The following is a 23,364-nucleotide window of genomic DNA, read 5'->3' as shown; positions in this document are numbered from 1 at the left end:
GAACAGTTCTCAACACAACGCTTTGTGTATGAAAGGGATGGTAGCAATGGACTCAAGTTGCACACGGTGATAATTGCCATGGACATTCTCCTGACCGGGTTGACAGCCCATCCTCCGCGAGTTTTTTTTCCCTTCTTTTCTCTTTTAGTCGAAAGACAAAACGCTTAAGCTGTAGCTACAGGGGTGGAACGCGGAGCTTAGACTTGGGGGCACAGCAACCACCAGCTCGGGCGCACTAAGCTCGCTAGGGCAGCTCTGCGGGCGCGGCGGGCCGGCTCACACCCCTGGCTTCTCAGCGCCCGGAGTCTCCGCGCGGACGAGGCGTCCCCCCAGAGGAAAGACAGGGCGCCGCAGACGCCCCTCGGAGTCACCGGCCACCCGCCCCGCCTCAGGCTCCTGTTCCTCTTGCGTTCCCATTGATCAGGCGGGTGTACGTTCCAGAGAGGCCAGTGGGGCGCGATTAGAAAACCAGGCGCTCCACGTCCCCGACTGCATCTAGTCACCCACCCACTCCAGCCCCACAGCCCAGCAGGCCAAGCAGGCCGGACGCCGAGGCCTCGCGGTAACGAGCCTCCATCCGCCCCGCCTCCTCGCCCTCCAGCCGGCCCCGCCCTCGCACTCACCCCTCCCCCGCTCCCGCCTCACTTCCCCGGCAATCTCCTCGCGCTCCCGGCCCGGCACGCGCGCTGCGTCCGGCCGCCGCTGCCGCCGCCGCCGCCGCCGCCGCCGCCGCGGTCGCCGCGGTCGCCGCGGCGGAGCGTTTCTCCGCGGTGCCTGGCTTCCAGCTTCGGGCCGGAACCGGAAGTCTGGGGGGCGGGGCCGGCGGAGGCCAGGGGACCGAAAACGCGGCCGAGCCCGGAGCCCGGAGCCGGAGCCAGAGCCTGGACCAGAACTTGGCCGCCGCTTGCACCGCTGCCGCCGCCGCCGCCCGCTGCTCCTTCCCTGCGCCACAGCTGCCTCGGCCGGCACGGCCCCGAGCTCGGCCGCCACTGGTCCGTGGACTTTGGGTGTCCGGGTTGAAGGTCGGTCCGGACGTCGGACCCAGCTCGGTTCCCGGACTGTCCGGGCGGCAGCGGACGCCACCGCCGCCGCCTCCTCGTCGCCTCAGCCTGGCGTTTTGTTCCGAGAGACCCGAGAGGCGAGCGGAGCTGACAGTGATTTTGACAGTGATTTAAACCCGCTTTTGTTGTTGTTGGCTTTTCGTTGTTTGGTTTTGTGTGTTGTGCGTGTGTGTGGCGGTTTTCCCCCCGTGGTGCCTTTTTTTTTTTATTGTTGTTCTCTCTTTCCGCCCCCCCCCTTTTTTTTCTTTTTCTTAACCCCGTGAACGTTTTTTTGGTCGGGGCTTCCGAATATGTTTTATGACGGTTGATTTTACACCAGGAGGTTTGTCTCCGAGGAAGACCCAGGGAACTGGATATCTAGCGAGAACTTCCTACGGATTCCCCGGCGCCTCGGGAAAATGGGAGCTGCTGCAAAGTTGGCGTTTGCCGTCTTTCTTATCTCTTGTTCTTCAGGTAGGTGCATGGAGAGCGGCGCGGCGGGGCTGCTGCTTGCCGCTGCTGCCGCCGCCGCTGCTGCTGGCGGCCGCGGTTGTTGTTGGCCGCGGTTGTTGTTGGGTCGGCGAGCTCCAGTGGAGCCGGGGGACGTTTTTCCCGACCCGGAGCCCCTCGGCTGCGACCCCCCAGGTCTGATTGTGATCTGGAAATCTCCATGAATTTTTCTCGTTTTGAGTTACGTTGGCGAGCTGATAAGAGTGACTGCTCTGTTGTGGAAGTGAGAAAGTCATGGTTTGTGGCCGTAACATTGGATGACAGCGCTGGTCGGGTTGCAGTTAAGCCACAAATACCACAAGTGACAATCTGTGCAAAGGTTTGAGACCCGAAAGGCGTTTTCCAAAATGTCATTTAGTGTAGCATTCTCCGAAATAAGGGTGTTTTATTTTAATCGTCTTTTAATTAGTGCTTCACCAGTGACTATCACGACGGAGATCTAGCAAGTTATTACTTAATTTTGACCGTGAGAAACAATGCATCATATCAGCAATTTCATCTGGGTCTCCCCTTACGTTTTCTTCAACTTCACTGTCCAGCAGTGTTAAAAATAGTTGTAGTTGTTGTTGTTGGAGTATTAACAATAACCCAGCGCAGAAGAGGTATGCCGCTGTGTGTTGGTAATGTGCTGGCTTTCAACCACCATTTATGTGCTCTTTTCTGGCATAGATTTTGCTTACCTACGGAATACTTATTTTAAACGCGTTGTATTGAAGCATTGTTTTTGGTTTAGAGCAGCCATTTGAGATTGTTCATACTGTCAAATACATTATAGTCATAAAATAGGTTTTGGCCCAAGGCTGGAAGAATAATTTGGTCTCTTTATATTTGAAATTTTGATTTTTGTGAGAACGTTCTATGCTTGCAACCAGTGGTTGGAAAACTGTCTAGTCTTTTGTATTTGAAATTCTGTAAATGAATACAACCTAGCTCAAAGGTGTGCAAATGTACATAACAGGAGAGTTGGTATGATAGATGAAACAATTTTAAAGTCGCAATGGATCTGTTTATCATAAAATTAAATATTCAGTTACTAGGTTGTGAGAGAGAGAATTATAGGGGGGGAACGAATTGACAGGTTTCATGGCCATGTCTTTATCTCATTTGCTACAGGGAAATCAGAGGGTGTTAGTCTTTTCTTTGTGTACCTCTGTGGTGTGTGTGTGTGTGTGTGTGTGTGTGTGTGTGTCCATCCTCCCAACCCCCTATTTTAATAGAATCTTTTGTAATGTATAGAATTTTGCTGAATGGTACATTTCCTTGTGGTTAATAAATGGATAAAGTCTAGTCTTATGTCTGTGGTGGTATTGATCAGTTCCGGGTGGGCTAAATGTGTTGTGAAATGGCGATCATTGCCAGAGATTAACCAAAGAATCATGTCTGTTTAAATGGAAGAAGGAACATGCTTAAGGCATGCTGACAGTTCTTTTTGTGCACGGTTTGGGGAGGAAGATAAACAATGGTGTCTGTGAAATGAATGAATACCTTGATAACATTAAACCCCTTGCTTTTGTGACATGACTTAACTGTGTAGTTTTTTATTTTTCCGGTAGTACTCTCTCCTGTGTTCCTGTATGTTCTGGTTGGTGAACTCCTCTTTTTCATATCCCTTTCTCTGATCTCCTGCCCTTGAGGAGGAGGGGCATCATGGCTACTGACCAAGGAATTGTGGACATTATTCCCTCCCAAACCCACCTGAGTCACACTAATTGGTGAAGGAGGTTATTCTTGAGCAGTCTCAAGGTACTACTTCTGGAAAAGCAGGCTGTCGCTACAGATCTTACAGCTTCCTCTGCTTGGTTTAGAAGTAAAGAGAATCGAGCATTAGTTTTTTGTAGGATTATTTTCCGTGGGCCAGGAGATTAATGGCTAAAATTTTGAAATACAGTAATTTTCTTGCTATAGAGCATATACATATATAGCACGCAGAATTACATAAAACTGATAATAAATATTGTTGCATAGTTTTTTTTCAAATAATTCCTAGTTGAACTAAAATATAATTCTATTGAAGATAATTGAAATCATCTTAAAGACTTTAATCCACATTTCTGTATGAAGATTTTTAGTACTTAAAATATCTGATTTTTTAAAAGGCTTTTGTTATGAATCAAATGAACTCTAAAAGATTATTATATTTCTTTTCCTAATTGATTTTTCTATGTAATATGTAATCTGGCATGCTGGAAGCATCAGAATGGCTATTTTTATGAGAATTTAAAAATTTCTCAAGTTGTCGGTTTTTATTCCTGGATATTTGATTTCTTTTTTTTAAGCGAATGAAAGATGGTAGTAAAGAGCTGTTGTATTTCAGGTTTTTAGGATGGATGTTTACTGTTTTCTTTAGTATTTTGCAGACTTTGATTTTTCAGTTTCCATCCCATGGTATATATACTGGAGGCTCTTTTTGCAGACTATTCCTGTAGGATATGGCCAAGTATGTAATTTCTTAATGTAATTCCAAGGGAAGCATTTTTGAGTTTTGCCCTCATCCTCAAATGCCTACAGATTTCTTCTGTATTTGAATTTTTTAATTCTTCTTGTCCTTCCTCAAATTTTGTTTCAAAACACAAATGTATTTCTTAGATTATTTTTGTTTGTTTTTAAAGCATTGTGGCTAATTTGTATCTTTCTTCACCATTTGTTAAACTGTGAGTTTGATACTTGCTTTAGTACTTAGGTTTATCCTACCTAGAATGATGCAGCTATTGTATTTGAGTTGCACTGAATAAGTTGAGAATTTGTTTGGGTTTCTGTGGGAACTGGAGCAGTTTGGTCCATATAGTTGATGAAATAAGAAATGGAAATAAAGTAATTATGTGTATTTCCTTTACTTCAGCTAGGCAATTGTGTGTGCGTGTGTTCACGCGCTCCTGTGTATGTTTCTGTGAGTGAGTATATGTGCTGTTGGAGGGAGAATTGGCAGTGCAGTGACTCTTCTGGGACTCGACTGAACTTTGGCTAATAAGTGATAGTTATTAAATGCTTTGTTTTCTACAGGCAGAATTTCTTAAATGTAGTCCGTGATCAAATTCAAATACAATATATTGGAACATCAGACTTCTCCCCCACCAATTCTTGTTGAATTTTTTTCTATTTATAAGCCAGTAGTTCTCAAGCTTGGGTGTCTTTTGCTCCCTGCCCCTGCACCTCTTCCCCAGGGAACATTTGAAGACATTTTTGGTTGTCACAACTCTGGAGGACGGTATGGCTGCTGCTGATCATCCCGTAATGCACAGGACACCTTACACAGTAAAGAGTTATCTGGCTTAAAATGTCAATACTGTTGAGGTTGAGAAGCCTTATTTTAAACTCTTCATTTTTAAAAGTATTAGTATATTAGTAAAAAGGTCCTGCTTCCCACTCCCACAGTCAGTCAATCATCCAAATTTTACAAGGATATGCTATTGATCTTCAGGTAACTTTGTATTGAGAGCTTTCATCTTTTCATTATCTTTTAAAATTAGAATGATTATATTAGAAAAACAGACTGTAGGTGTACACATTATTTCATCTTAATGTACTTTAATAAAAATATTTTGCTGAGTTATGAATAAACTCTCCAAACCCATTGTTTTGCTATGATGGAGAGCCCATGAAAACTGTATATTCCTGAATAGGATGAATAATTGGTCAAAGTATCAGGTTTAATTATATTTGCTTTTGATCCAGTAATCTCTCTGCTGTGATAATCATCTTTAAGGATATTTCCTTTTATCCTTATTAAAATCATTGTCTGGACTGTGTGGTGGCAGCAGGGTTGTGTGTGTGAGAGAGAGAAAGAGGGAGAGACAGATCAACATGGTGCAGGAAAGTTTTGTAAGTTTCGTATGGAAGAACTATGTACACTATTACATGTCCCTGAAAGGTTTCAGAGTATAAAATCAGGTTTTTTTAAAGGATATTATTTCTTCTTCTTTTCTTTTAGCTAATTTTAATTTGAAGAAAGTTTTCAAGTGGTTTCCTAATTACATAATTTTCTGGAGAATCATTGGCTGGTTTTTGGTTATCATTAGACTCGTTTAGGCTATACTAATTAATATTCTATGATCTATCACAGACCCTTGTCCTTTTTAAGGTTAAAATTTGACCATAATTAATTAGTGCTTACATTGTTTTGAACTCTGGTTTTAAGGAAGTGAACTCAGCCAGGATAAGAATTAAAGTGAAAAAGTGTAAGTAGCATTACACCATTGAAAGGAAAAATTCTGAAATCACTCCCACAAAAAGTATGCAAATAAGCCTCATACTATCTTTGTAACACACCTCTCCATACATATATATCTCTGGTACTCCTGACATCTTCACCTTTTGGGTTCACTGTTTCATAAGAAATAAAGCATAACTAAACCAAATGAGATTTTAATAATCTCTAAAGTTCTTTAGATTCTAGAACTATTTGTTGCTCTTTTACTTTTGTAAGCAGTATACTCTTACTTCTCATCTTCGATGTCTCAAAAATCTGTGGATTATATTTGTCTTTTCATGCTTTCTTATGTTGCCACTTGACCTGCATGGTTCCTCTTAGATAGTAAGTTAGGTAAGGTTAGCAATGAATGATACTAGAGTCACTAGTACTCTTTCACTTTTTATTCCATATTCTATAACTCATAATTTCTTCCATTGCCTTTCATTATGCTTCCCTTTCCACTTTATGCCTTCTTTGTTTATTCTTTTTTCCTTCTTTACGTCCCTGTATTGTAGCTTGCTTGTGGAACCCACTTGTTGCTTAGCATCAGAGGTAGCTCAAGAGGGCTCACACATGGTTTAAATGAAAACAGATGCAATTTAGAACGTTTGAGAATTGACCAGATAGTCTTTTCCACTGTTCTCTCATTTGTTGGTTTCTGGAATACCACACACACACTTGGGAGTAGTGTTATTTTTTGGAATCAAATGGCTTCAACTGTAGAGTGCTCTTACACTCCCCCCACCCAACTTTTTTTAATGCGGGGAGGGGCAAAGGGAGGGGAGAGAGAGAATCTTATGTGGGGCCCAACACAGGGCTCCATCTCATGACCTGAGCCGAAATCAAGAATCTATCACTTAACCCACTGAGGCACCCAGGCGCCCCACTCTTACCCCCTTTTTAATATTCTAGTTTTCTTGAACTCTTTGCTGTTTTCAAAAAGTCTATCTTTTGTTATTATTCATTCATCATCTCTGTTTAAGCCAAAATTTGACCAGACCAGGGAATATATTTATTGCCACAGCTGGGACCACATCAAACTTCCTCTGTGGTAGATTTAATTTTGTTAGGTTATAATAGTCATGTCTAGACAGAACATTGATTTCAAATTGACTATTGAACATGAAAGTTCCAGGAATAGTGTATAGAGAAAGAAGAAGGAGAAGTCAAGAAGGTAAGAAAATAGATAGCAATTGACTTTCTGTCATTCTCCAACTGGATTTCTGTTAGTGACTTTCATATATCCAAATGCATCTAGTAGTTGCATTTTGTTTAATGAAGGGTCTAAAGGGAATGTATTGTTTCTGAGGTTGGATTTTTAAAAACTGTTAGAATGGGGGACTTAAAGGAAAAAATTTGGAGGTTCTTATGGATACTGGACAAGAATGTGATCACAGTGGTCAGTAGACTTTGTTTGTGGTGTCATCACTGCCACTGTCTAGCTCATCTATCATTTTTCTTACCTGAATTATTATAGTACTTTTCTAGTTAAGGACCTAGTTAAGACTAGGTCCCTGACACTACTTCCTCTTCCAGTCTGTCCACATTATGACTTCCAGATTGACCTCATTAAAAAAATAAATCTAAACATGTCACTTCTGCTTTAAACATTTCACTGTGAGTCACCTTTAGAGCATAAAATCTAAAGTCTTAGAAAGGCGTGTTCTTAGAATGGTGCTTTATCATTTGGTTCCTGCTTGTGTTCTCTAACCTCTTGGTATAGTGGCTAAGAAGATAGGCTCTGGGGTTAGACTTCACTGGTTTACATCCTGGCTTCATGGTTTAACCTTGGGCAAATCACTTCACCTTTTGTGCTTCAGTTTTATCATCTACAAAATGGGGATATTAATAGTGACTACCTCAGAGAGTGGTTTGAAGATTAAATATCACATAAATACTAGGTATTCTGCTGGGCTTCTCCTTAGCATGAGCCCTATATTCCAGCTATACAAACCTGACTTGCAGTTTTTTGAATGTGTTGTCCTTTATTGTATATCAGTATGGTACCTTTGTATAAGTTAGTTCTTCCTCCTTTACCTGGCTCACTCCTTATTTTGAAGACAGAAGTATCACCTTTTTAGAAACAGTTTTTCTGCCACCCAACCCAGATTGAGTTAGTTGCTTTCTGTTCTTCTAAATGACCTTGATTCCAGTAATCACTGCAAATGTTTATTTACCTCTATACATGTTAGACTGTGAGCTCTTCGAAGACATTTTCTCTTTATCTACAGACCCAGTCATAGAACCTGGCACACAGTAGGTGCTGAGGAAATGTTTAGTGAATGAATGAAGTGAATTTTTTTTCATTTCTGGACTGGGGGTTTTGCTTTTATGTATTAAAGCAATAAACTTGGATTAGATTATTTCTGAACTTTTTTCCTCCTCTAAAAGCTTTTTGATTTTATAATCTTAAGATTAGAGTTTAGGGTATCCTTAAGTTCTCTTCATTTTTTTTTAAATGCTGTGTTTCTGATCCTTAGATTAAATCTTTTAATATAACTTGAATCACACAGGTTTAGAAGGCATTTTAGAGATCTTTAAGTTCTGTGGCTTTCAGCTTTTTTGTTCATAACCCATAGTAAGAAATACATATTGCATCATAACTCAGTTCCCATATACATAAATATGTATGTATAACAGAAATAGAAGTTTTGTGAACTCTTGCTGTGTGTAAGACTTTTATTTTTATATTCTGTTTCACTAAAAGAATTTTTTATTGTGATCCATTAATTAATTCAGTGATCAACTGATGGGTTCTAAACTCCGAAGAAGTAGTGACCTAGTTCAGCAATCCCTTATTCTCTCTACCCAGTTCTCTGAGAAGGAAGCTGCACAGTAAACCTGTGCAGTGAAAAATATGTGTACTGAAAAATGTGCTCATTGTTTAATCCATAACAGAGAATGTGTACTTAGGTACAGAATATAGAGAAAACTGATCCCGAGAGAACATGGACCTGCCCTGGCTGAGCTCTTCTCTCTTCTGGATTCTGTGGACAAATTAAGTATACACAAAGGTGCTAAAAGAAAATTAGATTGTAATTTTGAAGAGTTCAGATTTTTCATAATTTAGGAAAGGCTTGCTGGAGGACACAGATCCTAATAATAGGGGAAAAAAATGTCTTGGCAGTGGCTGAGAGGGATTTTCATCTTAATAAAGAAAAGGCACAAAATAGGATCCAGGAACACAGAGAGCATTCGCCAGTAAACTTGACCATGGATGGAAGGCAAGTGGAGATGAAGGTATTTTGACTAAATCTGGGGAAGAGATTTATGTGATGAGAAGATGTTTATAATTGCTTGAAGAAGTAAAACAATCTCATTTGAGGGGGTTAAATCAGAGGAAAAGTAATTAAAACTAGGAGAGATACAGATATTGGTGGATGTCCCAAATGTATATATATGTAGAATATAGGATAGAAGAGCAGTTTGAAGATTAAAGTAGGATGGTAGTGCTACTAAATAAAATTGGTAAAGAAATACCAAACCAGAAGAAAATAGGAAGCATTTTCATAACTAAAGAAATTCTACAGACAGATATGGTTGTAGGTTATAAGCATGAATGAAAATAAAGACACAGATTTGGAAAAAATAAGAGTACATAGAAAAGATGAGCACATGTAGTATTCTTTTATGGGGCAGAGACACTATGATGGATATGACTTCATTGTGAAAAGAATTCTGAGCACTTGTGGCTCAGTATGTTGTTTGTGTTTAAATAATGGTCAGATTACAGTAGTCGCAATTATTGCTCATACTGGCCATCCAGATTACATTCTCTGAAATCTACATAAGGCATTTTCCTTACAGTAAATTAATTATACTGTTGTATAGAAGTAGATTTAGAAACTTTTTTGACTTGGTAGATGTTATTCATGTCTGAATCCTAAACCTTTTCAATACTGTTCTTTTGGACTAGATATAAGCACTTTTTCCTTTGGTTGATTATTTTCTTAGTAGCTATAGTCACATTGGGCATCATTTTATTCTCAAATTTGCTGAAGGAAATAAATGTAAAGCAATAAGATAATTATTAGCAAGTTCCCATGAGGGAGTGGTTGCTTTTTAAAACATTTAAAAAAATGAACCATCTTTACATATTGTAATAAAAGTAAGCCTATCCATATATAAAACTTTGAAGGAGGAGAGTTTTCCTACTTATGAGTAGTAACTTTACAATATATATTTTACAGAAAGAAACCTTTATTAGGAAAAATCTGTTGGTCTTCACATCTTTATGATTATACATGATCTTCTCATCTGTATGATTATACATGATCTTCACTTCTTTATGATTATACATGATATATCAAGCTTCTTCCAAAGCATTATTTTAAGAGGAGGGGGCATGGATAAATTATGAGATCTTGGCAAGTTTCTAAAACTCTTAGATTAATTTTTTAGATTTGTAAACCAAGATGTATTTAATGAAGTAATATGCCATATAACACAGTAGCTGGTTCATAGTAGATATTGCATACACATAATTCATTTGTAACCTATCTTTAAGTCTTGTTAAGAATGTAGTGTATAAAACATTTAAAAATATAGATTCAGTTCTTGGGAGATATTTTTAAATTTCCTGTAAATTACATATCAGTTTATGTGAAATAATATTCTGACAAACGATTTAGCCAAAGAAAATATCAATATAGAGTGCCAAAAAGGAGCCAGGAAATATCTAGAACATTCAGATAAGATTTTTTTTTTTTTTACAGAGTTCTTTAAGGTCTCGTTGTTGTAGCATGCATTAAAAGGAAACATTGGATAAATTTTCATTTCTATTTATTGGAACTTAAAGTATTTTCTTAGACAATTTCACTTAAAACTTAAGTGTTTTAAAATTTTTCATGTAGGGGCGCCTGGGTGGCTCAGTCGTTAAGCGTCTGCCTTTGGCTCAGGTCATGATCCCAGGGTCTTGGGTCTTGGGATCGAGCCCTGCATCGGGCTCTCTGTTCCGCGGGAAGCCTGCTTCTCCCTCTCCCACTCCCCCTGCTTGTGTTCCCTCTTTCGCTGTGTCTCTCTCTGTCAAATAAATAAATAAAATCTTTAAAAAAAATAAAAAAATAAAAATAAAATTTTTCATGTAAGAGTAAAGTCTTGAAAGATTTCCAAGTCTGTTTTTGGTTAACAGCTAAAAGCTTTGAAAACATAATCATTCAAGTTTTGGGATCAATATTTTAAATGTGATATAATAGTATCTTGGACTAAAACTTAAGAATCTCATTCAAAGTTCTACTTTGCTACTCACTCTTCTTTGACCTCGGCAATCACTAAGACCTCACTTTACTCATCTTTAAATTACAGAGGATGAAATAAGTATTCATTTATTAACAAATGTTGAACTACATGCTAGACACTGCTAAGTGCTTGGGATGCAGCAGTGAACAAGACATATGATTATGTGCTTATGGAGCTTACAGTCTTAAAGTCAGTAGCCAAGTGAATAAAATAATTACAGATCGTCATATGAGTTCTGACAGAAGCAAACAGGGTACTCACAGGATAGCTATTGGCTTCACATCCATACCACAAATCTCTAGTTACTTAGCTTATCTACCTATTTATTGTCTGCACTTTCCACTACGGGAATATAAGCTCTTAAGAGGGGTGTGTCACCTTTTTCATAGTATCCTCTGGGGATAGCAGTTTCTGGCCCAAAGTAGAAGCTCAATAAATGCCTGCCTGCCTGCTTGAAGAAGTGAATGCAGACTTGGGACTGGAGAGATAGACAGGGACCAGATCATTCAGGGCTTTGATCTAATGTGGGAAGGAGTTAGAATAAAATCCAATGGGCAGTGGGAAAGCAAAGAGTTATAAGGAGGAGCTAAATATGGGTTATATGTTAATATCACTTGGGCAGCTATCTGGAGAATAAACTGGAGGTGTGTAGGAGTGAAGAGGTGAGAGTAGGAGGGTGTTACATCAACCTAAACTAGAGAGACTCTCCAAGACCCCTTCTAGCTTTGAACATTCTCAGTATTCTAAAGCTTGCCTACACTTAACCAGTCTTCCTCTCAGATTTTCTTAGTCACCCTGTATTTATCCTACTTATTATTTCTGAAAAAGAAATGGATAGGCTTATTGTGCACCTGAAAACTTTGAATACAACATCTCAAAAAAAAAAACCCTAAAAAAAGAGATAATAAAATGCAGACCAGAGTTTATTGAATTTTTGTGGCAAGTTCCTATATTTAGATTTTGTGCATTTGCTAATTTATATTCTTATTTACTAAGCATTCCTATTTCTCTGTGAAACTTTACTCCTTTTCATATGCCTATTTTTTCACAAGATCATCTCTTTATTTTAAACATGTAATGTATTGCTGGTACGGTTGAAAATTCAAAAGTAGAAACAGTATATTTTGTATCTTAATTCTTAGGAATTTGCTATCTTCACAGGTTATCAAGGTCTTAAAGGCTGAAAGGGTAGTTAATACTATGGGTTCTTATTTTTACTGAGGGCTATGGCCTCTAACTCTTAAGTAGTCAGCTTGAATATTTTTATCTGTGAAAGATTTCAAGCCTGTACTGTTGGTAGGAGGGGGAGGTGGTGCTTGGCACAGGGAAATCAACTCTATATTGGCAGAAGTTCAGCAGCATCATCTCTGACTAGGAAAAACTGTATTATTACATAGAGATAAAACCAGAAGAGACATTAAACTTTACTGAATTTAAAAATATAATGGTGGCTGCCTCTTTTCATTTGGTTTCTCTCATTATGGAAACAGGTAAAGCTAACTATCTTTGGTAAGCCACTTTCCATAAAGAAGTGAGTTTCACCCTGTAAATATTTATTTATTTATTTATTTATTTATTCATGAGAGACAGAGAGAGAGAGAGAGAGAGGCAGAGGGAGAAGCAGGCTCCCAAGGAGTAAGGAGCCTGATGCGGGACTCGATCCCAGGACCCTGGGATCATGACCTGAGCCGAAGGCAGACGCTTAACCATCTGAGCCACCCAGGCGCCCCACCCTGTAAATATTATAGGCCATTTTATTTATTATTACCTTAAGTAAAGTAGTTGTAGAAAAATAACGTTTGCTAGGTTTTGTGTTCATTGGTACTGGAGTTTCATACTGCATTATTTGTGAATAGAATTTGCTATTTGTTTTTATTTAAGCTAAGACTTGAAATTACTTGTGCAAGTACACTTTAAAATGGTATGGGGAGAAATGAAAAGTCAGAGTTAAAAGAGAATGATAAATAATAAGGGCAGTTGTGAGATACTAACTTACACAAGATGGGCAGGGCAGTAGTAAAGCAATTTGATTAGTAGGCATTCAGAAGTAGACTAAAACACCTTTCTTTGTGAGTGGGAAAATGATTAAATAGCTACTGATCATCCTTTTATTCTGCATAAATGTTACATAACAGATCTGATCAGCTGACTGGTATTTTTTTATTTTCTTTTTAAAATTCTTAAATTTTTCTTTTTTATTATCTTTTTTTTTAAGATTTTATTTATTTGACGGGGCGGGGGGAGGTAGAGCATAAGCAGGAGGAGTGGCAGGCAGAGGGAGAGGGAGAAGCAGACTCCCCGCTGAGCAGGGAGTCCGATGTGGGGCTTGAACCCAGGACCCTGGGATCCTGACCTGAGCCCCAAAGGCAGACGCTTAACCGACTGAGCCACCCAGGCGCCCTCTCTTACTTATTTCTTTATTGATTCATAAACCTGGTTTGGGTGTTGAATTAAGAAATTCATTGCTAATTGTTGAAATGTAAATAGAGATTATCTATTAGTTGACAGGGCTAGAAATAATAGAAACGATTAAATTAGGAGGCTTTAACTGCTGAGAGGGCCTAACAGACTGTCAGGTACTGTTTTTTTCGAGTAACTACCTCTGTCAGAATGATTTTTATGAGGAATAAGCCACTCAAACTGATCCTCACTTCAGAAAGATGGAGTAAAATTAAAAGATTAGGGTCAAAGAAGAAGAGTATTGGTTATACTTTCTTCTTTTTGAATCAGTGAAGGGTGGTTTTGATCTTTTGTCCACAGATCTGCTTTCACTATTGTAGCTGGAGAATAGCCCCACACTAAGAATTGTAATTCCTAGTTAGCAACATGTATTTAGCAGCTTTGATTAAACAGTATTTTTAAATTAATATCTAGTCTTGTTTCTATGATAGGGAAAGATAACAGCTCATTAAGCCAGAGAGCAGAAGAAATCAGAAGAGCCTTGCCTGTTACAGATTATAAACTTTCTACCATTGTCTGTTGTTGGCCAGTAGGGCTAGTTAACAGAAATAAAAGCTAATCTTGTTGGTACAAATGCAGCTGTTGGTTAGAAAGAATGATTTTCTCAAAAACAAACAAATAGCGGTAAGAAAGTCTTCATCTCAAATTCAGTGAAAGTAATTAATTATGCAGCTCTTGGACTGGTATAGTAGAAAGAGCAGACATTCTGTAGGGAGAAAACTTGGGTGTTGGGCCTTTTTTTTTTTTAACCATGGTGTGATAAACCATTTGAACTTGGGAAAATTCCATAACTCTAATTTCTTCATCTGAAAGTGGAGTTTATAATATCTACCTGACAAAGGTACAGTGAGGATCAAAGGCTGCATACATAAACACAAGCCCATTCACATATTCATTCGAAACTTTTTATTTATCTTATTTATTTATTTTTTTTTTAAAGATTTTATTTATTTGACAGAGAGAGCACAAGCAGAGGGAGAGAGAGGGAGAAGCAGTCTCCCTGCTGAGCAAGGAGCCCAATGTAGGACTCGATCCCAGGACCCTGGGATCATGACCTGGACCGAAGGCAGCCACTTAACCGACTGAGCCACCCAGGCGTCCCTCACTCGAAACTTTTTAAACTTTGAATTATTATTCCATATATTTTTAATTAATGCTGTGATTTTTTTTTAAGGAGAGCAGTAGAATTCTAGGTTCAAGTGAACTGTAATAATAGTTCTAATTCAGACTTTGTGATTCTTCATCAGTAGACATTTATCTCTACATTGTGAGAAAGGGTTTAATTCTATAAACAACTGAATATACAGTAAAATACTAGAAGAATGTCTGACCCTTATAGTGACCGTAAGGGCATTGCTTGATATAGCCTTTCTCCAGTCTCATCTTTTGCCATATTGGTTCCTACAACAAACCAAATGCTTTTTATTCCTAGGAGCTTTTGTTTTCACTTGCCTTCTCTGAGCTGGGAACCATATCTGACTTATTCACTGTAGTTTCCCCAGCATCTGACACATAAAAGGTGTTTAACCAATATTTGTGAATGAATGTTGAATGCTTTCAAATACTAAGGCGTTCACAAAGTTTTTTTGTAAAGGGCCAGATAGTAAATATTTTAGGCAGTCTCTTTTGCAAGTATCAGCTCTGCCAGTTTTAACACAAAAGCGTTATAAACAGTACATAAATGAATCAGTGTGACTGTTCTAATAAAACTTTATAGATACTGGAATTTGAATTTTATGTACTTTTCATGTGTCATAAAATATTCTTTTGATTTTTATCAACAATTTAAAAATGTAAAAACTATTGTTTGATGGCTGCAGGCTGGATTTGACCCAGAGGCAGTGGTTTAGTGGCTTCAAACAGAAGACAAGGTATAAATAGCACCCCTCCTCCCGACATAGAACTATTTTATGTTTTAAAAACTTTGTTTGGAACCTAGGAAGAATTTTCTTATAGGATCATTATCATATATGTTGGGTAGGTTTGCAGACTCATCTACAAGCCTTTTTTTTTTTTTTTACCTCTAGTGTTCTTTATTCTAGCAGTACAACTTTGCCCCCCAGCAGTAATACTGTCTCTGAGAGAAAATGGATACAGTATTATTTCTTGGACCAGAAGAAAGACAGACTGTCTTCAGCACCTATCAGAATTTCCTTCTCCCAGGGTCCCTCTTTTTCTGCCTGCTGGGCTTTGCATCCTTGAAAGTGTCTGGCTTTCTGGGGCTCCAGTAGGGTGGTATGATGACAAGACTGAGATTCTTTTAGATTCTTTCAGTGATTAGGGAGGAGGGCATGGAGGGAAAGGGGTTGGAGGGGGAGCAGAGAGAAGAAAGATAATAGAAAATATTAGGGTGATTATACGTAGTAAGGGTAGTATTTTGTGAAACTTCAGTTATGTGTGTGATTATATGTATATATGTACTGGATCACAATGAAAAATATATTTTTTTAAAAGATTTTATTTATTTATTTGACAGAGAAAGAGACAGCGAGAGAGAGAACACAAGCAGGGGGATTGGGAGAGGGAGAAGCAGGCCTCCTGCCGAGCAGAGAGCCCTATGCGGGGCTTGATTCCAGGACCCTGGGACCATGACCCAAGCTGAAGGCAGATGCTTAACGACTGAGCCCCCCAGGTGCCCTGAAAAATGTCTTTCTTACTGCAGTTTGTGGTCAGAAAGTTTGAAAGCCTGTACTTTAAGGGCTTGAGGTACTGATCCTGAGATCTCCCCCCCCCCTTATTATATATATCTATATCTATATATGTATAGGTATAGATATATATGTATATATATATAAGACCCAAATGGAAAATTGAAAGGAAGTCTTTACTGCTTGCCTATAGTGTGTTTTGGGTACCAAGTTACTTTATGAGGTAGTTACCTGTTTTATAGATGAGAAGCCAGGGTCTTAAACTAATCAGCTTCACAAGTGAGATTCATACAGACACTTACCTTATTTTAGAACATGCACTTCTTCCATTATACCATGTTGTTTTTACTTTAGGGAAAGAAGCTATGTAGGACTTCCATTGCGTTTCAGAGGACAAAAAACATCTTAATAGGTGGCAACTCACCAGATTTCTTGAGACAAGGCGTTGGCTTAAGTATTAGGACAGGGCCGCTGGAAGAAAATGGTTAGAAACTCTGTGTGAAGAATGATATGATGTGTAAGAAAGGAGGAGGCTCTGTCATTTTGCATTTATTTTTTTCTTCTTCCTCCTCTGTACTGCCTGCCTCGCTCCTTCATACCTTACCACCGTGTGGGCTCTTAACTCATACCAGAAATGACAAGGGCTTGAGGATGAGGTTTAGTGAGGAAGAGTAATACAATCTTGTCTTTAGTTGAAAGGAGAATAAGGAGGGAAACCCAAGTAGCAGGGCCACCTGGCCACCTGAATGGGTTGGCTATTCCCAGGTGGCGATTTATAAGTGGGTATAGGTAAAACAGAGACTGCTGTTAATCATGTTACAAGCAGAAATCTTGGCATTGGAGACAAGTAGCTTTGATATGCTAATTGAAAATAGTTCTTTTCTAGTTATTAAGGAGAAGCTTCTCTTAAACAATACTCAGTCCAGATTTAGTTACCGATTTTACATACTTAAAATTATATTAAATGTTTAAGACATCTCTGTTTCTCTTATATATTTTGTTAGCAAGTATGGTGAAAACTAATTTATGCTAATTCTGATCTCTAACCTGATTTGGAATTGTCTTGGGAAGAAAAGGATTGATAGGAAGGCTATCGTTCTTAACTAGAAAAGTAACAAAACCTAGCAGATACCTGGTTAATTGAATGGAAAGATGACAAGCCCTTGTAAAACATGTTAATCTTTCTCAGGCTGAGTTGGGGGTCTTGATTTTACAATGGGAATTGCTAATTTATATAGAATTATTTTCAACTGGTAATATCCAAAAACTTGGACTTCATATTTTTAGCCCTCTTGGTTACCCCTATGGTACTGCTTACCATATTCTCTATTAGAATTGCTTGTTAATGTGCCCACCTATATCACCTGACCCTGAGTTCTTTTAGATTCTTTCAGTGTAGTGCTTGGTATTCCATGTAGGTTTAAGAGCACTGGAGCCAGAGCTCCTGGTTTTGTATCTTGTTTCCATTATTTTCTAGCTCTGTGATCAAGTTATTTTTCTCTTCTGGAAAATGAAGATAATAATAGTACTTTATACAGCTGTTATAAAGTGTAGATGAGTGCTTTGAATGATTATCTGGCACGTAGTAAGCGTTCCAAATAACTCAGAAACCTTAGTTGAAAGACAAGATTGGAGGGGCGCCTGGATGGCTCAGTTAGTTAAGTGACTGCCTTCGGCTCTGGTCGTGGTCTCGGGGTCCTGCGATTGAGCCCTGCATTGGGTTCCCTGCTCGGCGGGGGGCCTGCTTCTCCCTCTCCCACTCCCCCTGCTTGTGTTCCCTCTCTTGCTGTCTCTCTCTTTCTGTCAAATAAATGAATAAAATCTATAAAAAAAGATAAGATAGGGAGAAAATATTTGCAGTATTTGATAATATCTGATGAAGGACTATTGTCCAAAATAAACAAAGAACTCTTAGAACTCAAGAAGAAGAAAACGAACGACCAGATTTAGAAGTGGACCAAAGACCTTTACAGACACCTCAGCAAAGAAGATGTACAGATGATAAAGAAGCACGTGAGGTGGTGCTCTTACATCATAAGTCATCAGGCAAATACAAATTAAAACAGTGAGACAATACCACATACCTATTGCAAAGGTCAAATTCTGGAACCAAATTCTGGGAGGGAGGTAGAGCAATATGAACTCTCATTTATTGGAAATGTTAAGTGGCATAGCTACTTTGGAAGATAATTTGGTCGCTTCTTACATACTCTTACCATAGGATTCAGCAATCATGCCGCTTGGTATTTACCCAAGGAATTGAAAACTTAAGTCCATACAAAAACAAAGAACCAAGATGTCCTTTAGTAGGTGAATGGATACATAAACTGTGATACATCTAAACAATGGAATATTATTCAGCACTAAAAAGAAATGAGCCATCAAGTCATGAAAAGACACACAAGGCGCTTAAATGCATGTAACTAAGTGAAAGAGGCCTGTTTAGGAAGGCTATATACTGTATGATTCCAACTATATGACAGTTGGAAAAGGCAAAATTCTGGAGACTAGTAAAAAGATCAGTGGTTGCCAGGGGTGGAAGGGATGAATAAGCAAAGCGCAGAGGATTTTGGGGGTGGTGAAAATACTCTGTATGGTGTTCTAATGATGGATATGTGTTATTATACATATGTCAAAACCCATAGAATATGCAACACCAAGAGTGAACCCCTAAGGTAAACTATGGGCTTTGGGTGATTCTGATGTGTCAAGGTTCATCCTTTGTTACAAATGTAGCATTCTAGTGAGTGATGTTGGTAATGCAGGAAGCTATGCACGTGTGGGGTCAGGGAGTATATGAGAAATCTCTGTACTTTCATTTTGTTGTGAACCTAAAACTGTAAAATTAAGTCTCAAAAAGTTGCTGCTGCTGCTTATTGTTTTTGTCTAGCATAGTGTCTAGCTTGAACTATTTATTGAACATGAACAAGTACAGTGTAGTAAATCTAAAATTGAGGGAATTCCGGTATATTTAGTGAGAAACTACTTTTGCAGATGGCCATGCTGTTCAGGATACAATAGTGTTTGTTTTACTTATAATAGCTACATGTTTATTGGATTCTGGTTTAATTCTAGAAAATAATTTGTTTTTCAGGGAAGAGCACTAACATTTTCAATTATGTAATTTGGTGGTATTTTATTTAGAGATTTGGGGGGATCTTTTCAGAAAACTATAGAATGGAGTAGTGTGTCATTCAGTAGTACATTCCCAAAGGGGAGCACCTCAGAATCTTTCCAAAATGAGATGAAGACAAAAGGGAAGTCAGTGTGGCAGGGGAAATAAATGAAATTTCCAAAAATGTATCTTACTTGATTTTTTTCAGTATTTGAGTATCAACATTTCTGGCAAGATAACTTCTATTTAAAAGTTTTCTAATTTTCTAAGTGATTTCATGTATGTTCCTCTTTGATCCTATTTGAACCTGTTTGAGATATGTTTCATGTTTTGTTTTGTTTTTTAGTTTAAGTCAGACCCTGAGATAACAGAATTTGCTTGAATTCACTAATCAGTGGAGCTAGAGCTTAAACCCTCATTTTTAAGTTCAGTGTTCTTTTGTAAAAGCAAAGAATGCTTACTAACTTTTTTCTCATCCTCCTCTGCCATTTCCCACCCTTAGTGGGGGGAAATCTTTATAGTCCTTTATAGAGGTAATTGTTTTGTAAATAATCCTTGTACTACCTTTTGAGAAACCCCTGCTTCCTGGGGAAGTGGGGAGCCAGAAGCAGCAATACAGCAGTAAGAAACACCAAAGTGAGCGCCAATTTCAGGGCTGAGGTGGTTTGGCTCTTTGCTTGATAGCTTGCTAGATGGCAACCACAAATGCACACATGTTAATTGTTGCTGTGGGTAAATGCTGCCTTTGATTGCTGCAGATGTGCTTTTCTCAATCACTTTGCTTTTGATGAAGAATTTTGTTCCTAGTGGGTCATTAATAGATGAGTCCCATTACACATATGCCAGAATTTTACAGTATTACATTCTTTGGTCAAATTGGAACTGGCAAGTTATGTCACAGCTCAGTCATTATGTAAAACGATAATGTTATTAATGATTAACATTTGTTAAAGCTGCCATTATTAATAGCCACCACTTACTGTATGCCCTGGGCTAAATGCTTTTAAATTTTAGTGATAATGTGTGTGACTCACCTTACAAGATAGATATTATTCCCATTTTATAGATGAAGAACCCGAGACTGAGACTTGCCTAAGGCTACATAACTAAACAGATTGCAGATCCAGGGTATGTTACATTGGTCTGCAGGGTTTAAATCTGTTCCTTCTATTGAATCAAAAAATGTTTTGAAATGTATGTTAAAACAGAAGTTACCAATTCCGGGGCAGTGTGATTTTCTTTGGACCTGTTCTGCCAGGGTTCCTGCCCCATGTTCCCACCCTGACATAGCTGCTGTTGCTGTTACCCCTTACAACCTCCGGTGTAGTAAACAGGGCCGAGTTACCAGATTGAGTTTTTGATGGCCTACCATGGTTCCTGTAGCTGATAAAGCAGAGCTTTCTCTACCTCGGCAGTAAAAGTCCACAGCTGTTTAAAGACTGAGGAACAGAAGTTGTTCTTTTGGCTATACAATGAGCCAGAATCAGAACTAGGTCAGGATTCATTTGCTCTACTACTTGCGTAATTAGTGAATGAAAGGATCAAAGTAAATGCATCTTTTATTTTTTTTTATTTTTTTTTTAAAGATTTTATTTATTTATTTGAGAGAGAGAGAATGAGAGACAGAGAGCATGAGAGGGAAGATGGTCAGAGGGAGAAGCAGACTCCCTGCCGAGCAGGGAGCCTGATGCGGGACTCGATCCCGGGACTCCAGGATCATGACCTGAGCCGAAGGCAGTCGCTGAACCAACTGAGCCACCCAGGCGCCCCTAAATGCATCTTTTAAAAATGATTATATTTTGCTTCAGAGAGGATGAATTAATTGAAATTTGCTTCTGTGGAACAAAACAAATCCAGATTCTTTTTGACTGATATTTGGAAAATAATTTAATGGTAGTAGCAGTTAATTGCTCACTTGGTGCCTGTTACCTATGCTGGGAGAGTGGGAAAGAACATACTAGATAAGTATGAATGGTTCTGGCATTTGGATTTGTGGTTTCCTTGCCCACATTCATATTAAGACAGATTGATGAAAAGATAAAACACATACTTTGTTTTGCAAAATCCAAGGACTTAATTTTTCTGTTACTATAACTTTTAAATTATAGTTTAGCCTGCAGAAAACTGAATAATGATGAAGAGAATAGGAAGAAAAGGAAATCCCTTATTTATTCTGGGTTTCTTAGATTAGGAAGAATGGGTAAAAGGTGACAAATGAGTAGTCAAAACTAATAAATCCATAGGGATTTGGTTTGAATTTGGTGACTGAATTTATAGAAAAACGAATATTGTCCTGTTCTTTATTTTGCTATAATTGAAATCAGCCAACACTTAGAGGGTACCTTCTGTGTGCGTCTTAGTATGCCAGGTACTATGGAGGTTGCAAAAGGAATATTAAGTCTTTGTTTAAGAAATAGTCACTTTGGAATGATAAACCTTATACTCTAAAACGTAATACACATTTTGAAACTTAAAATGTAGTACAAAAACATTTGACACAATTACTAAAATTAATGGTGTTTAGGCACTAAGGGACATTTCTCTTTCTCTCTCTCTCTTTTTTTTTTCTTTGGAGGCTTTGGCTATCTTTTAGGACTTTACTAGGTAAGGGATGCCTTTCAGATTCTCCTTGGTCTAATCTTTTTGAGTCCTTCTTTGCTTTGTTTCTTCCAGAATTTAGTGCTGCTTCAATAAAAGCACCATGAGGATAGGGATTATGGCCTTCATGTTTATCGTTGCATTCCTACTGTCCAATGCTCAGTGTTTTTTGAGTAAATTAATGTGAAAGGGTCTCCCTTTTTCCTCTCACTGTCGGAGTTCTTGAAAGGTTTCTATCCTACTTTGGCTTCATATCTGTACTTTTGTTTTCTCTTTAACCCTGAAGTAAGTGAGATAATTCCCTTAAAGATTAATGATTTTCTAATTGGCTAATCTGAAGGATTCTTACCTGTAGTTGGTTACTACTTGACTTTCCTATAACTTTGATGCTATTGTCTTACCTGTCTTGAAATTCTTTTGTTTTTTTTATTCTCCCAGTTTTTCTGATGATAGCCCCCTCAGTACTCAGTCTGCCCATCCTTTTAGTGTTGTGTTTCTTAAGAGTTAAGTCCTTATGGAATTCTTAATCTACATATCCTTCCCTGCTGAAATAATCCCATTTCTCATTTTTTAACTAAATGTAGATGTCCAGAATTATATCTCTCACTTTGATCTCGTTCTTAGCTCCAGACTTACTTATTAGTCATCCAGTAAACATTAAATATATGTCAGAACTGGGAATATGGGGATGAAAAAGACACAGCCTTTACTCTAGAGGACTCAGTTTTGTTGGGGAATGATTAGTAAAGTAGCAATTATGCAGCACATTGTTTCTATATTAGAGTGCCTTGGGACCACCAAAAAAGGAGGCCTAAATTCAGTTTGGAGGGAGTCAGGTAATGTTTTCCCTCAATGATGCTTATAGTGTTTTTGAAGGGTGTTTAGGAGTTCACAAGGGGAACAGAGTGGGAAGAATATTTTATGTTGTCTTTGTCAGGTCTGGTGGGTATGCTTCCTGGTGTTGAGACATCCCATTATGGAAGCCTCCAAGAACAAACAGCCTCAGGGCAGAGAGTGAGCATCGTCAGGGGAGCCAATGTCATGGCCAGCAAAATGGTATCAAGCACTAAATCCAGAGGGAGAGAAGAGACGGTAAGAAGTGGAGAGTTAATAACAAAGTCCATTACTACTCAGTCAAAAGCAGTGTGTGTAAAGGAATAATTTCGATTAAGACTGGAAGTAATGTGTGAGATTTGTCCTTTTCTGTGTTACCTGTTGTACATTGTAGTAGCGGTTTTGATAAATTAAAGCAGTACTTCTCAGGCTTTAATATGCATATAAATCATTTGAAGATAATGTTAAAAATGCAGATTTTTGATTCAGTATGTTTGGAATGAGGCCTGAGGTTCTATATTTCTAACAAATTCCTAGTGAATCTGTGCTGTCTGTCCCTGTACTTGGAGTGGAAAGGGACTAAAAGAGCCAAGAATGGCCCGAAACCTGCAGAGGAAACAGCTTATACACGGACATAGATCATGATTACATCTTTGAGAAACTGGAATTAGTTCATGAGACCTAGATCATGAGACATGGGGCATGAAGCAGTGATGGGCTCAGTGATGAGTC

At 38.6% G+C, this 23,364-nt stretch overlaps 1 protein-coding gene across 3 annotated transcripts in view; it reads left to right on the top strand.

The window, feature by feature from the left end:
- The first annotated feature begins 1,289 nt into the window (after positions 1 to 1,289).
- Positions 1,290 to 23,364, top strand: part of ACVR2A (activin A receptor type 2A) — an 84,135-nt gene continuing 62,060 nt past the window's right edge. For all 3 annotated transcript variants that reach the window (XR_003612405.2, XR_003612403.2, XM_028123794.2), the window contains exon 1: positions 1,290 to 1,514. Coding sequence is in view for 1 of the 3 variants with exons in the window: in XM_028123794.2 (XP_027979595.1) it covers positions 1,460 to 1,514 (55 nt within the window). In the remaining 2 variants the exon portion in view is untranslated. The remainder of the gene's footprint in view (positions 1,515 to 23,364) is intronic.

This window comes from Eumetopias jubatus, unplaced genomic scaffold (genome assembly GCF_037043125.1).
Source record: "Eumetopias jubatus isolate StellerSeaLion01/CBP00866 unplaced genomic scaffold, mEumJub1_p1.0 scaffold_3, whole genome shotgun sequence".
NCBI lineage: Eukaryota > Metazoa > Chordata > Mammalia > Carnivora > Otariidae > Eumetopias > Eumetopias jubatus.
This window is presented reverse-complemented; position numbering and strand designations above follow the sequence as displayed.